Consider the following 13,288-nt stretch of genomic DNA (forward strand, 5'->3'; position numbering starts at 1 on the left):
CAAATCTTTCATCGAAGAAGACGCACCGCCCCCTCCCGCCTCAGCTAATCGTGCGCGTCCTCTTTGCGCATGCGTCTTCTAGGCTCCCGTTCCCGCTTCTGTTTTGCTCGTTTTCCAGCCCTCTCGTTTAGACATGCGCATTCGAAAGCCTCTCCCTCGCACCTAGCTGACCGCGCATGTGCGTTGCCAGGGGTAGCGCAGGTAGCCAAAGAGGCTCGCGGAGTGGGGCCTGTTGCTGAGGCGGGGAGGAGGGGCCCGAGGCGAGAGGGAAGCCGCGATGAGGGCCGTGTTGACGTGGAGAGATAAAGCCGAGCAGTGGTGAGGAGAGGGGCGTGTGGGAGGAGAGGGAGGCCGAGCCCCGGCGGGGATGGCAGGAGCCCTTGTGGCAAGCACCGTGGTTGCCAAGGGCAACGGGCCTGCGGCCTGGGCTGAGGGACACTGAACCCTGGGTCTGGGAGACTGCAAGGTCACCTCCCGCCCCCTTTTTGCAGGTGGAGAAACAGGCTTGGAGAGGGGGCAAAGGGATGTACCACACGTGCGGTAGTGGCCTGATCGGGGGTTTTATGCGTAATCACAATCTGGTTCTGTTCCTTTCAATCCTTCCTAGACCCATTTTACACCCACCACGGTGTTTCCTGAATCTTTGTGCCATATCCGCATGTTACCCATTCTCTTGTTTACTTGACGCTTTTGTAATTGTCTTTTAATTAATTAATTTTTTAAAATCGTCTCACTTTCCCTTAAATATGATTTTACAAGGAAATTTTCTAACTCCGTATCTGAATGTAAGATAGCTATACAGCTAAGAGCAGGGAGAAACAGAACAATGGCAATAAGTTGTACCTAGATATTGTTACCGGGGAGCCTTAAGCCCGAGGTCTAGTATCTCTAAAGCCAGAGATTGGCAAGTAATGTCAGTTGTTTTTGGTTGCTGCCCAGTGATTCTGACACATGGTGACCCCAAGTGTTGCAGAGCAGGGTCTTCAAGGCTGTGACCTTTCGGAAGCAGATGGCCAGGCCTGTCTTTCGAGGCGCCTCTGGATACGTTCCAAGCGCCAGCCTTTCAGCTAGTAGTTGAATGCTTAGCCGTTTGCATCACCAAGGGACTCCTAATATTGTCAGAGAGGTGCCTTGATGAATAAATGGCATTCAACCCAGACTGTCTCTTGTACTTAATTAGAAGGTTTGGAAGAGAGTTGAAAGAAAATTACTTTCTCACCATGTGATTTAATGCTATTTAATGTCCGATTCAGTTGGTTACCAGGTAGAAACCCCAGGTCCTTACTCCGTGTGACTTGTACTGGCCAATAAACGTGAGACCAAGGTGGGAGAACAAACCAAAAACCAAACCAAACCCATTGCCATTGAGTCGATTTCGACTCATAGTGACCCCATAGGACTGAGTAGAACTGCCCCATAGTTTCCAAGGAGTGCCTGGTGAACTCGAACTGCTTACCTTTTGGCTAGCAGCAGTAGCACTTAACCACTACTCCACCAGGGTTTCTGGGAGAACAAAAAGGCACCTTTATTTCTTTGTATAAGGAAGATGGAGTCAGTTGGAGCTTACTGTTGCCAAAAGTGCTCACCAAGGGTGGGCAGGGAGGTTACTTTTAAAAGGGCTTACAAATAGGGAGTTTGCAGAAGTTACATCAGCAACATTCTTGATCATATTACACAGGCGCAATGGGGTTTACATATAACCTGTACACAAAAGCAGGATTCAAATGCAAAGCTGAGGGTGGGGGAGCCCAGCAAAGGAAAGATTTTGCAATACAACACTGTAGGGGAGGAAGTCAGGTAAAGAATACAGCACTATGGGGGTTCTGTCTCAAGTGTATCACCTAAATACATCACACAACAGTACATTTTGGGAAATACTGACTTACTGGATAGTTCTTAGCCTGACTGCCACAATCTTCCTAGACGATCTTTTCAGCTTCATCATGAAGCCTCTGTTTTGGGCCCTGGGACACGATACTTGCTATTCCTGTCTTTGCTTAGTCTTTTCCCTGTGTAAAGCATGTCATCATTCCTCATCTCACACGGAAGTCCTAATCCTTTCAGGCTCCCTTTGCTCCTTTTCTGGTGAAATGGAGGCTCTTTCTTTTGTGCTCTGTACTAGTAATAGTTCAGTCCAACCACATGCCAAGTGCTAGCCTACTAATTTCATACCCTTTATTTCACTGCCACTTCGCAACAGCCCTCTGAGGTAGGTGCACTGACTGCCTCTATTTTACATATGAGGAAATTGAAGCACAGAGAGGATAAATAATTTACCAAGGTCACACAGTAAGTGGTAGAACCAGCTTTCAACTCAGGTCTTCCAGACTCCAAAACTATTGCTCTTAATCACTACTTTAATTTTTTCTGGTGTTACAGAGGTTACAAATACTTGGAGGAGTCAGGCAGGCAACATACATGGGAGATGTTTATTTGTGTCTTGGAAACCCTGGTGGCGTAGTGGTAAAGTGCTACGGCTGCTAACCAAGAGGTCAGCAATTCAAATCCGCCAGGCGCTCCTTGGAAAGTCTATGGACAGTCCTACTCTGTCCCAGAGGGTCGCTATGAGTCAGAATCAACTCGACGGCAGTGGGTGGGTTTTTATTTGCGTCTTAAACACAAAGGATTGTCTGTTTTTCCTAGGACTGTTCTGTTTCTACATCCCACTTTTCTTGAAACACATAGTCCTGTCAGTTTATTTTTTTACTTCATACTTTTGATAATGATTTGAGCAAAAAAAACTTTATTTGTTTACTTTTAACTCTATTATGAAAGTATAAATGGCAGAAGCTGGTGGTAACCGACAACTGAAAATTTGTCTTTGCTGTCAGAGAGTAATGGGGAGTGGCAAGCAGTGTGACTAACTGGAGTGGCCCTGCTCTGCCTGAAAGGGGCAGCTGCTGCTCAGCTCCTGCCAATCGCTACCACACAGGAATTTGGCCTAGTGTGCCCAGATCTTCCTGTTTTCAGCGGAAGCTGGGAATCTGGATTCTTCTATGAAATAGCCTCAGTTTTAAATGTTGGCACGTAATTTAAAAGCAACAACAACAACCAAATTAAAACACTGGGCCAAGTAAAACGTTTGCTGGCCACACGCAGCCTAAATTGCTCCCAGTTTTCAACCCCTGGCATAGCACTTTGTTCATTCCTCTTTGTGGCACTTTGAGCCTGTCAAGTGTAATAGTTATTTGTGAATCTGTTCATCCCAGGAGTCTATAAACCCCTTAAAATAAACAATGGCTGTGTCTTATTTATTCTTAAATTATTCCAGAGCTTAGTCACATCAGTGGTGGTCGTTACTATTTGGTGGATGGATGTGCGAATGAATAAGTGAGTGAATGAATGATGAATGAGGATTGGTTATCTGGTTTTTTGGCCCATTACCAGTATGAAACAACCTAATAGAGTAGGGGGTGTTGGAGTCCTATAGGCCAGCAATCCTGATGGCAGCTAGACAGGCCAGCTGACAGCCCAGTTGAGACAAAACAAAATACTAAAAAAAGAAAAAGAAAAACAATAGAACTCAAACATCCCAGATGTTAAAGATTAATTAGTCCTCCCCAACTGAATTAGCTACTGTCTCCTGGTCCGCTGTTTTGCCTCCAGTCTAACCTCATACCACAGCAGGAATTCCCTTTTTCAAGCCCTACTGTCATCCTGCTTCTCTACTTCTCATTAACTTAGAGTGAATCCCACTTATCTTCCATGTCAGTTTGTACATTTCACTAATGTGGTCCTCTTTACCCTCTCCCCTCATGCTTGGTAACATTTAAATTTATGCTTTTTCAGTTCAGCCCAAAACTCCATTTGTCTGCTCAAAGGCCCTACCCAAATGCTTTCTGATTCTTCTCTGAACTCATCCTTAAAAGTGCTACTATAGCGTCGTCTCAGCCATGATGCCTCATTAGACTAATCCGCCTTATACAGTTATAGCATCTACTCTTTCATCCGCAGTAGCTAGTATTTACTGAGTACTTGCTGTGGGCCAGACAGTGTTTACTTGCATTATCTCGTCTATTCTCCACACACCCCTGTGAGGTGGGAATTGTTATTCCATTGTAAATAAAGAAACTGAGACTTAAATTTGTCTAAGATTTCACAGCAAGTAAGTGGGGCAGGGTCAGAATGTGTGCAGAGTTTGCAGAAGCATCTTGGGCTTTCACTTTACAGTGGGGTGGGCACAGGGTTGGCAGAGGACAATTGGCAGGACTCACCCGCTGTCTCTACAAAGGAAACTGATGCTGTGTCTTTAGTAAAGACATGGGGCAGTTGGAGAGAGAAAGGCACCCTACAGTAGGACAGACTGCTTGCAGATGAGTGAGCTCCCCAGCAGCGGCTGGATGACTGTTATAGATTGAACTGTGTCCCCTCAAAATATGTGTTGTGAATCCTAACCTCTATGCCTGTGGTTATAATCCCATTTGGGAATGGGTTGTCTATGTTATGTTAATGAGACAGGATTAGTATAGAGTATATCTTGAATCCGTCTCTTCTGAAATATAAAAAAGATTAAACGCAAGCTAGCAAGCAAAGATGGGGAAGACACATGCTAAGCCACACGAAGAGCACTCAAGAGCAGAAGCTCAGAAGAGACAAAGACCTTCCTCCAGAGCTGACAGAGAAAAAGCCTTCCCCAGAGCTGGCACCCTGAATTTGGACTTCTAGCCTCCTAAACTGTGAGAAAATAAATTTGTTTGTTAAAGGCACCCACTTGTGGTATTTCTGTTATAGTGACGCTGGATAACCAAGACAATGACCATCTGTAGGAATTCCTCCCCTGATTAGGAAATTGGACTATGTGCCATCTAAGATCCTCTCCAATTCTGAGTTTCTGTGATCTTATATGTAATTAGAGTTCAAGGGGTTCAAGAAGAAATCTTTTTAGTTTGTCATTATGTACCTAGGACAATGCCATGCTCTGTGGGTCCCTAAATATATAAAACATGGTCCCTTGCTCTCAAATTGCATGTGATTACAATTAAGGGGACAGGACAGTATATAAAACAATGTAAAACATAGAAGACTATAATTAGGAGCTAAATTCAATTGTAGAGATTCTAAGTACAGCAAGTTTAGATGAGGGCAAATTTGACGTGTATTTTCAGAAATTCAAAGAAAGTGAATTTTCATGTACGGGGAAAGTAGTTCAGGCTTGGCGCAAATGAGACACTCAGAATTGATTTTCTGATAATTCAACCCAAAATGAAGAATAGGCCACACAGGAACCATTTTGATGAGGCCAGATATGTATAGGACAGAAAGGGAGCCACACAGCCAAGAATGACTATAAAAGAGGTACCAAACCAAAAAAACCAAACCCATTGCCATCGAGTCAATTCTGACTCATAGCGACCCTATAGGACAGAATAGAACTACCCCATACAGTTTCCAAGGAGCACCTGGTGGATTCGAACTGCCGACCTTTTGGTTAGCAGCTGTAGCTGCTGCCAGAATCTAATACGCCCAACATATCAACTCACAGTGCCAGACTTTGTAAAGGCAGCTGTGGCCATCTTCCATGCTTCCACATCCACCCTGTGAGGTAGGAGGGCAGCTTTCTATCTGTGCTTTGCAGGTGAGAACTTACGCTAAGATAGGAGGCCAGCTCTTCTGGCCCCAGGTTGCATCTGCTTTTTACTCTGTCACCTTGCTGCTACTCAGAATGTGAACTATGCCAAGGACATTGTCCTCCAGGCTCAAAGACAGAAAGCCTAAGAAACAACGAAGTCCCAGGCCTTTACCACATACAGTAAGGGAGCTGAAGAACTCAGGACTTAATTATCTAGTCTTAGTTATGTAGTGCTGCTGTAACAGAAATACCACAAGTGGATGGCTTTAACCAACAGAAATTTATGCTTCCACAGCCTAGGAGGCTAGAAGTCAGAATTCAGGGTGCCAGCTCTAGGGGGAGTCTTTCTGTCTTTCAGTTCTGGCGGAAGGTCCTTGTCATCAGTTTTCCCCTGCTCTAGGAGCTTCTCAGCACAAGGGACCCCGGGTCCAGAGGACGCGCTCCTCACCTCTTGCTTCTTTCTTAATAGCATGAGGTCCCTCACCTCTCTGCTTGCTTCTCTCTTTTATATCTCAAAACGGATTGACTCAAAATACAACCTAATCCTGTATATTGAGCTGTCTAATTAACATAACTACCTGTAATCCTGCCTCGTTAAAATCATAGAGGTTAGAATTTACAATACATAGGATAATCACATCAGATCACAAAATGGCAGACTACCACACAATACTGGGAATCATGTCCTAGCCAGGTTGACACACAGTTTTAAGAGACATAATTCAATCCATAACGCTGGAGTTGCGTCTGTCAAGAAGGATGCCCAACTGGAAAGGAGGTACCCATGTCCCTTTTTCCAACTTCTCCATCCACCAGCAGTATGACATTAGACAAACACCTTGCCTCTCTGTACTTATCAATAAAAAAAGGACCGGTGGGGGCTTGCCCTGTCTGCTTCATTATGTTATTGTAAGGTTCAAATGAGATAATGTAAGTTCAAACTTTAAAAACTGTTTAACTGTTGAATATGTGTGAAGAATTATCTTTATTAAAGGGAGCATCTGAGGTTAAGGGACCCCATATCAAAAACTTTCTGAGTTCTATGTATCACACTGTAATACCTTGAATAGATGATAAATACCTTTTTGTTGTTGTTGATAAGGTATGGAAACTTGCCAATTTGTAAACTGTGGAATATGCTAATAATAACAGTAATGAAGGCCACAAAGCATAATGGTTAGAGCATGAGCTCTGGAGCCAGGCTGCCTGGGTTTGAACCCTGGCTCTATCTCTACTTTGTAGCACATTATTCCTGGGCAAGTTATTTAACTTCTCTCTACCTAGGTTTTCTCATCTGCAAAGTATGCGGTTATAAGGGTTAAATACTACGATTATGAGGATGGCACAGGACCCAGCACCTTTTCATTCTGTTATACATAAAGTCAGTATGAGTTGGAGCTGACTAAAGGGCAACTAATGACAACAACAAAGGGTTGAATGAGTTGATACGTATAAAGCATTTAAAGTGTACCTGGCACACACAGTAAATAAATGTGTTCAATAAATGTTAGGCATAAGTATTACTAAAGTACCAAGGGTGTTATGGATTGAATACTGTCGCCCCAAAATATGTTATAAATCCTAACCCTTATACCTGTGCTTAAGGAGCCCTGGTGGTACAATGGTTAAGCACTTGGCTGCTAACCAAAAGGTTGGCAGTTTGAACCCACCAGCTGCTCCGCAGGAGAAAGATGTGGCAGTCTGCTTCTGTAAAGATTACAGCCTTAGAAACCCTATGGGACAGTTCCACTCTGTTCTATAGGGTTGCTGTGAGTCAAAGTGGACTGGAGGGCAATGGGTTTATTTTTTATTTTTATACCTGTGGTTATAATCCCATTTGGAAATGGGTTTTCTTTGTTATGTTAATGAGGTAATATTAGTGTAGAAACCAAACCAGTTGCCATCCAGTTGATTCTGACTCATAGTGACCCTATAGGACAGAGTAGAACAGCTCCATAGGGTTTCCAAGGAGTGGCTGGTAGATTCGAACTGCTGACCTTGTGGTTAGCAGCCGTAGCTTCCTGTTGCTCTCAACACTGTGCCACCAGGGCTCCATCAGTGGAGAATGTGTCTTAAATCAATCTCTTTTGAAATACAAAAGCAGATTAAGCAAGAAGCAAGTACGCACAGTTGGGGGAGGAGAAATGCCAAGCCACATGGAGATCACCAAGGAACTGAGGGACAGAAGCTGAAAAGAGATGAGGGCCTTCCTCCAGAATGGACGGAAAGAGAGCCTTCCTCTAAACGGGTAGTGTGAATTCTTGGCAGTGCTGTGGCCACATTCTTACGAGGGCCACCTGAACTAATGAAATCATCTGCCTGGGATATTCCGGAATCTTTGTAATATGGCTCCAGCCTGGCTTTCTAGCTTCACCTCTCCCTACTGCCTTGCAAGTAACCAAATGCTCCAGTCAAATTTGATTATTTGGATTGTTATTCCCCACCTTTACGTCTTTTTCTTCTGTCTTCTCTGCCTGAAATGCCCTGGTGGCGCAATGGTTAAGCTCTCGGCTGCTAACTGGAAGGTTGGTGGTTCAAACCCACCCACCGTTTCCATGGGGGAAAGACCTGATGATCTGTTCCTATAAAGATTACAGCCCAGAAAACCCTATGGGGCAGCTCTACTGTGTCATATATGGTCTATGAGTTGGAATCAACTCAATGGCACTTAACAACAACCCAGTCTCCTCCTACCCATTTCAAATATCGTTTTCTTCATGAAGCCTTTCTTCTGATCCTCCCCCCTAATCAGATTGCTGTGTCTTCCTCCTTTGGAACTTATAATGCATGCTTTAATGTATCCTCTAAAGCCTAGCCTAAGGGGCACTTGATTGTAAAATACCACTAATTTAAATACTACTAAGAAAAAAAAAGTTAAACTGACACACTGTCAATTATAAGACACATCCCAACCTTGGAGATGTTAAAATGTGAAAAAAGGTATGCCTTAGAATTGATGGCAAATGGCAGTTCTTTGTGAATGTGCCTAGTTCACACCTTCCCACTGGATTTAGTTTCCTTGAAGGCTGGGAGGGACTGTGGTTCACTCATCTTGTAGCTGTTAGTGCCTAGTGCCTAAGAGGCAGTCAATAAGTATCTGATAAATTGGAAATAGCAACAGTACTTTAATACATGACCAATTTTTTAGAGACATGTGGATTTGCTGGCCTTCACATAGTCGAGCCCTAATGGTACTGTTAGAAGAGTTAGTGCCCTCCACTTTTGACCCATTGGATCATTTCTGGCGTCTGGCTTCTGCACGAGTAGGAATTGGGGCACATAGCTGAGTGGATCATGATTAAATGGGCTCCCAAGGTGTGGCAGTTGAATAGAATTTGCACTCAAATGCAATTCTTAGCCATTATTTTTCTCCCTGGTATATACAGTGTTTCACAATGAAAATAAAGTTTTCTTTCCTGACCATTAGCAGACCTCGTAATTTTGGTTCCTAATTGCCCTTTTGTCTTGTCTCCTGTTTAGTGTCTATGACCTCGCGTTTAAGCCTGATGGAACCCAACTGATTTTGGCTGCAGGAAACAGATTACTGGTAGGATTTTGTCTGAGTTTCCCTTTTAAGTGCTTTTTTTCCCCCCACCCTCTTGTAAGTACTCTGAAATTTGACCCCTTTTTCCTTTTGAGATAAAAAGAGGCAAGGCGGAAAAACTAGTCATTACTTTTTAATGGGGAAGGAAATGGGCTATTTAAACTAGGTAACTAAACTGTCTATCAGATAGGAACCTGTGAATAATACCTCCGTTGTGGTCATTAATCTTCCCCTTTTACTTTGAGACACCCATGAAAAAGTTGAAAACAATTAATCAAGATGCCTTTGAAACTAGGCCGGTGTCAGTTCACATTTTGTCTCCCTGAAAAATTCAAGCCACAGTACTAAAGGGGCTCCCTCCTTGAGAAGCCAGATAGCCTGACCTCAACTTTTAGGCACTGGCCTGTCTAAACAATCCCAGATGGATGCATCCAATTTTTCATATTTTCAGAGAACATAACCTCCCTCTGGAACCTATTCTAGTGTATAAAAGTAAATTTCAGGGAGCTCTTTGCGTTTGACCTAAAAACCTTCTTGTACTCTCTCCTTCCTCCTGCGTAAGTCCACTTCCTCTCGCTGTTGTCTCTAGATGTGCAGCCTGACTAACCTCCATCCTCTGTATGGTAACTACATAATTTCAAAACCACTGTTAAGTTGTTCTGCAGACTTCTTCTCTCCAGGGTAAACAGTCCACATCCTTTTAGTTTTTCTTTATAGGTCACCATCTCCAGCACTCTGTTTTGGAGGGTTTCTCCTTGATTTCTCAGATGGTGTGATTTTTCAATCTCCACATACTTATAGATGTTACACAATATCCTAAATCCACATTTACAGCTGGATTTTATAACTCCCTCCTATTTGTAAACCCACAGCCCAGATCTGTGACTTTCAAATTCTTGGCAGCAAATAGGAAACGTCTCTGTGGTGCTGATATTAGAGGGTAGGGCTAGCTGGCTCCCTTTATATACTGGCCTTATTTGGGAGGACTGGCCTTGGGTGGTCATATATGCACATTCATACATAAGAATGAGTGCTGCTGTGGAGAAGTTGCACAGAGCAATTGACCTTTTGTTTCTCAAGGATTGTGGGCTCACTCCTGGCCATGGTGCATAGAATTGGGACTGCCACTTCTTGGATTACCGAACTTTAAGCCACATTCTTTCTGGATTCTCATTGCAGTTTCTATTTGAGACAAACGTAGAATGTTGACAAATGTTGTGTTAGAAAAACAAAAATAGAAGCAGCAATCCTGCAGGAAATCTGACTAATGGATGCCAAACGGATTATCTGTACTTTTTTTGCCTCTTTTTGCCAGGTTTATGACACCTCTGATGGCACCTTACTTCAGCCTCTAAAGGCACACAAAGACACCGTGTACTGTGTGGCATATGCAAAGGATGGTAAGAGACTGCTTGGGTTTCCAGTCTCTGTAATGGCTTCATATTTCTTCTTAGCCACTCTCTAATTATTTCTAGTAAGCAAAAATACAATTTACAAGTTCAAAAAGTACTCAAATGGCTTAGACTTCAATTCAGTAATTCCACTCAACAGGTATTTATTGAGGGCCGTCTGTGTCCCAGGCACTGTTCTAAGCACTGGAGCTCCTTTAGAGAACAAAATAGACAAAGGCCCATGCCCTACGGAGCTTATATTCTATGTGTGTGTGATGGAGGGAGGGAGGAGGGAATGAGGACGATATATAATAAACACTGTAAAGAAGTAAATTATGCTGGAAAGTGATAAATGTTATGGAAGAAGAAAAAGTAGGGCAGCGTAAAGGGATTGAGAGTACCAGGTGGGCTGGGGGTGGGATGCAGTCCTGAATAGGGTAGTGAGGGTAGGCTTGTTGACACAGTGACAGGTGAGCGAGGATTCGAAGGCAGTGAGACAGTGAAGTCCTGGCAGTGGGCACCTGGGGCAGGAGAGCTCCTCACTCTAGAAGCTCTCAGGTAGGAGTGTACCTACCAAGAGACCAAAGAGACCCAACAGAGAGAGAGGAAAATGAGCCTTGAGAAGTAATGGGGGGTAGGGGGGACAGGTCATGTGGACTGTTGTCAGGACTTTCTTTGGCTTTGATTTCAGTGAAAATGGGGACCCTCCAAAGAGCTCTGAGCAGAAGAGGCATCTGCTCTGCCTTACATTTTAAAAGGATCCTTCTAGCTGCTATGGAGCTCCGGTGGTGCTGTGGTTAGGCATTTGGTCGCTGACCAAAAGGTTGGCAGTTCGAATCCACCACCTGCTCCTTGGAAACCCTGTGGGGCAGTTCTCTTCTGTCCTATAGGATCACTATGAATCAGAATTGACTCGATGGCAATGGGTTTTTTTTTTTTTTTTTTGGTTTTTACCTGCTATATTGGAAGTAGCCTGCAAGGGGTTGAGGGTTGGGTCAGGGAGGCCATCATCCAGCCAAGAGGCGATGGTGGCTGCTACCTCTGTGGGGCGGAGGATGTGCTGAAAAGTGGTTAGATCCTGGATATGTTTTGAAGGTGAGCCAATAGGATTTCCTGACAGATTGAATATGGTGTATGAAGAAAGAGGGGTCAAGAATGACCTCAAGATTTTTGGTGAGCGACTGGAAGGAGCTGCCCTCAGCTGAGATGGGGATGACTGCAGGTAGAGAAGAGGCTTACACCGGCAGATGAGTTCAGTTATGGACATGCTGAATTTGAGAAAAGTTGACGATGCAGGAGAAAGAGGAGAAAATTGCTGAAACAGAGTCCTTGAGTAGGCAAGAGGCAATGGGATCTAGGGCATGAATGGAGGGATTCGCTTTAGCTAGGAGGATGGTAGGAGGGCATGCTCCTAGCTAAGACAGGAGTGCAGAGGCTGGTAGGTGGGTGGATGTGGTAGTAGGAGGCTAATGGAAATTCTCTTTGAATTCCTTCAATTTTTTGGTCAAGTAGTAAGCAACATAGTCAACTGAGAGTGAGAGTAGGGAAGGAGGTGTTAGAGAGTTGAGGAGAAAGTGTCAAATTGCTGTGCTGGAGACGTATAGTAAGATCTCTGGGGTCCTGGGGCACACTGGGGGCTCACGATCATGAATTTAAAGCAAGGTCAGTTGGTGTGATTCTGTAATTTTCTTCAGCTACTTTTAGCTCCACAGATGCAACGGCAGAGGAGGAAGAGTATTGGATTTAACCAGAGCGGTGGTTTTGTAAGCAAATGTCAGGACAGAGTGAAAGGGGGCAAGGAAGCAGAAGGTGCGTGCAAAGGAGCATACAGGTTGACCCTGAAATATTTCCTGAGTAATGACAGGAGAAGGAGCCATGCTGGTGCAGTGGTTAAGCGCTCAGTGGCTAAGCAAAAGGACAGCAGTTTGAACCCACCAGCTGCGTTGCAGGAGAAAGATGTGGCAGTCTGCTTCTGTAAAGATTACAGCCTTAGAAACCCTATGGGGCAGTTCTACCCTGTCCTATAAGGTCGCTATTAGTTGGAATCGACTTGGTGGCAGAGGACCTCAAGGGTGAGAGGCAGTGGAGAAGTTGTAATCTTGGTGGGATCGAAGGAGTATTGCAGTTGGGGTGCCAGGTGGAATAGAAAAGAGAGGAGGTGGTGGCCAGAGAGTAGGTACATGAAGTTGAGACTGAATTAACAGTAAACCCTAAGAAGAAAGGCCTGGTGACCTGCTTCCTGAAGATCAGCCGTCGAAAACCCTGTGGAGCACAAGTCAGCTCTAACACACGTGGGGTCACCAACAGTCAGAGCTGACTCGATGGCAGCTGGTTCTTTAAGTGCTCATTAAGCACTTGCTAAAAGGAACTGCAGTGAATAACTGGGCCAGAAACTGGATGCCTGTCTTGAGGGGCCTAAACCCATAGGCCAAGCCGAGATCCCACAAACTCATCACCTAGTTAGCACCAGCTTGCTGAACCTGGAGCAGGAATTTTGAAAACAGACTCCTCTCTTCCAACAAGGAGTATGTCAGATGGTATTCATTAAGTTCTAGAAAAAAAAAAAAGAGCAATGGGAAAATGTAACGATTCAAGTTAAGGTTAACCACCATCATTATTTATACAGTGATTTCCAGTGGGTCTTTTTTTAGTCTTAGCCCAAAATACTACACAAAAGTATGATATTTAATTTTTTATTTCAGTTACAGGGCTACTGTTTTTATATCTCAATTTCAAAAGTAAAAGCCTCTACTCGTTCTGCAAAACAGCTGATACCATAAATCA

At 44.1% G+C, this 13,288-nt stretch overlaps 1 protein-coding gene across 5 annotated transcripts in view; it reads left to right on the forward strand.

Moving 5' to 3' along the window:
• The first annotated feature begins 146 nt into the window (after positions 1-146).
• Positions 147-13,288, forward strand: part of IFT122 (intraflagellar transport 122) — a 69,566-nt gene continuing 56,424 nt past the window's right edge. For 4 of the 5 annotated variants that reach the window (XM_049862415.1, XM_049862417.1, XM_049862418.1 and 1 more), the window contains exons 1-3: positions 147-318; positions 9,050-9,116; positions 10,429-10,513. In XM_049862415.1, the coding sequence (XP_049718372.1) occupies positions 278-318; positions 9,050-9,116; positions 10,429-10,513 (193 nt within the window). In that variant the 5' untranslated portion in view covers positions 147-277. Of the gene's footprint in view, positions 319-9,049; positions 9,117-10,428; positions 10,514-13,288 lie in introns of those variants that run through there. The other variant, XM_049862420.1, reaches the window with a different exon arrangement.

Source organism: Elephas maximus, chromosome 20 (assembly GCF_024166365.1).
Source record: "Elephas maximus indicus isolate mEleMax1 chromosome 20, mEleMax1 primary haplotype, whole genome shotgun sequence".
Classification (NCBI taxonomy): domain Eukaryota; kingdom Metazoa; phylum Chordata; class Mammalia; order Proboscidea; family Elephantidae; genus Elephas; species Elephas maximus.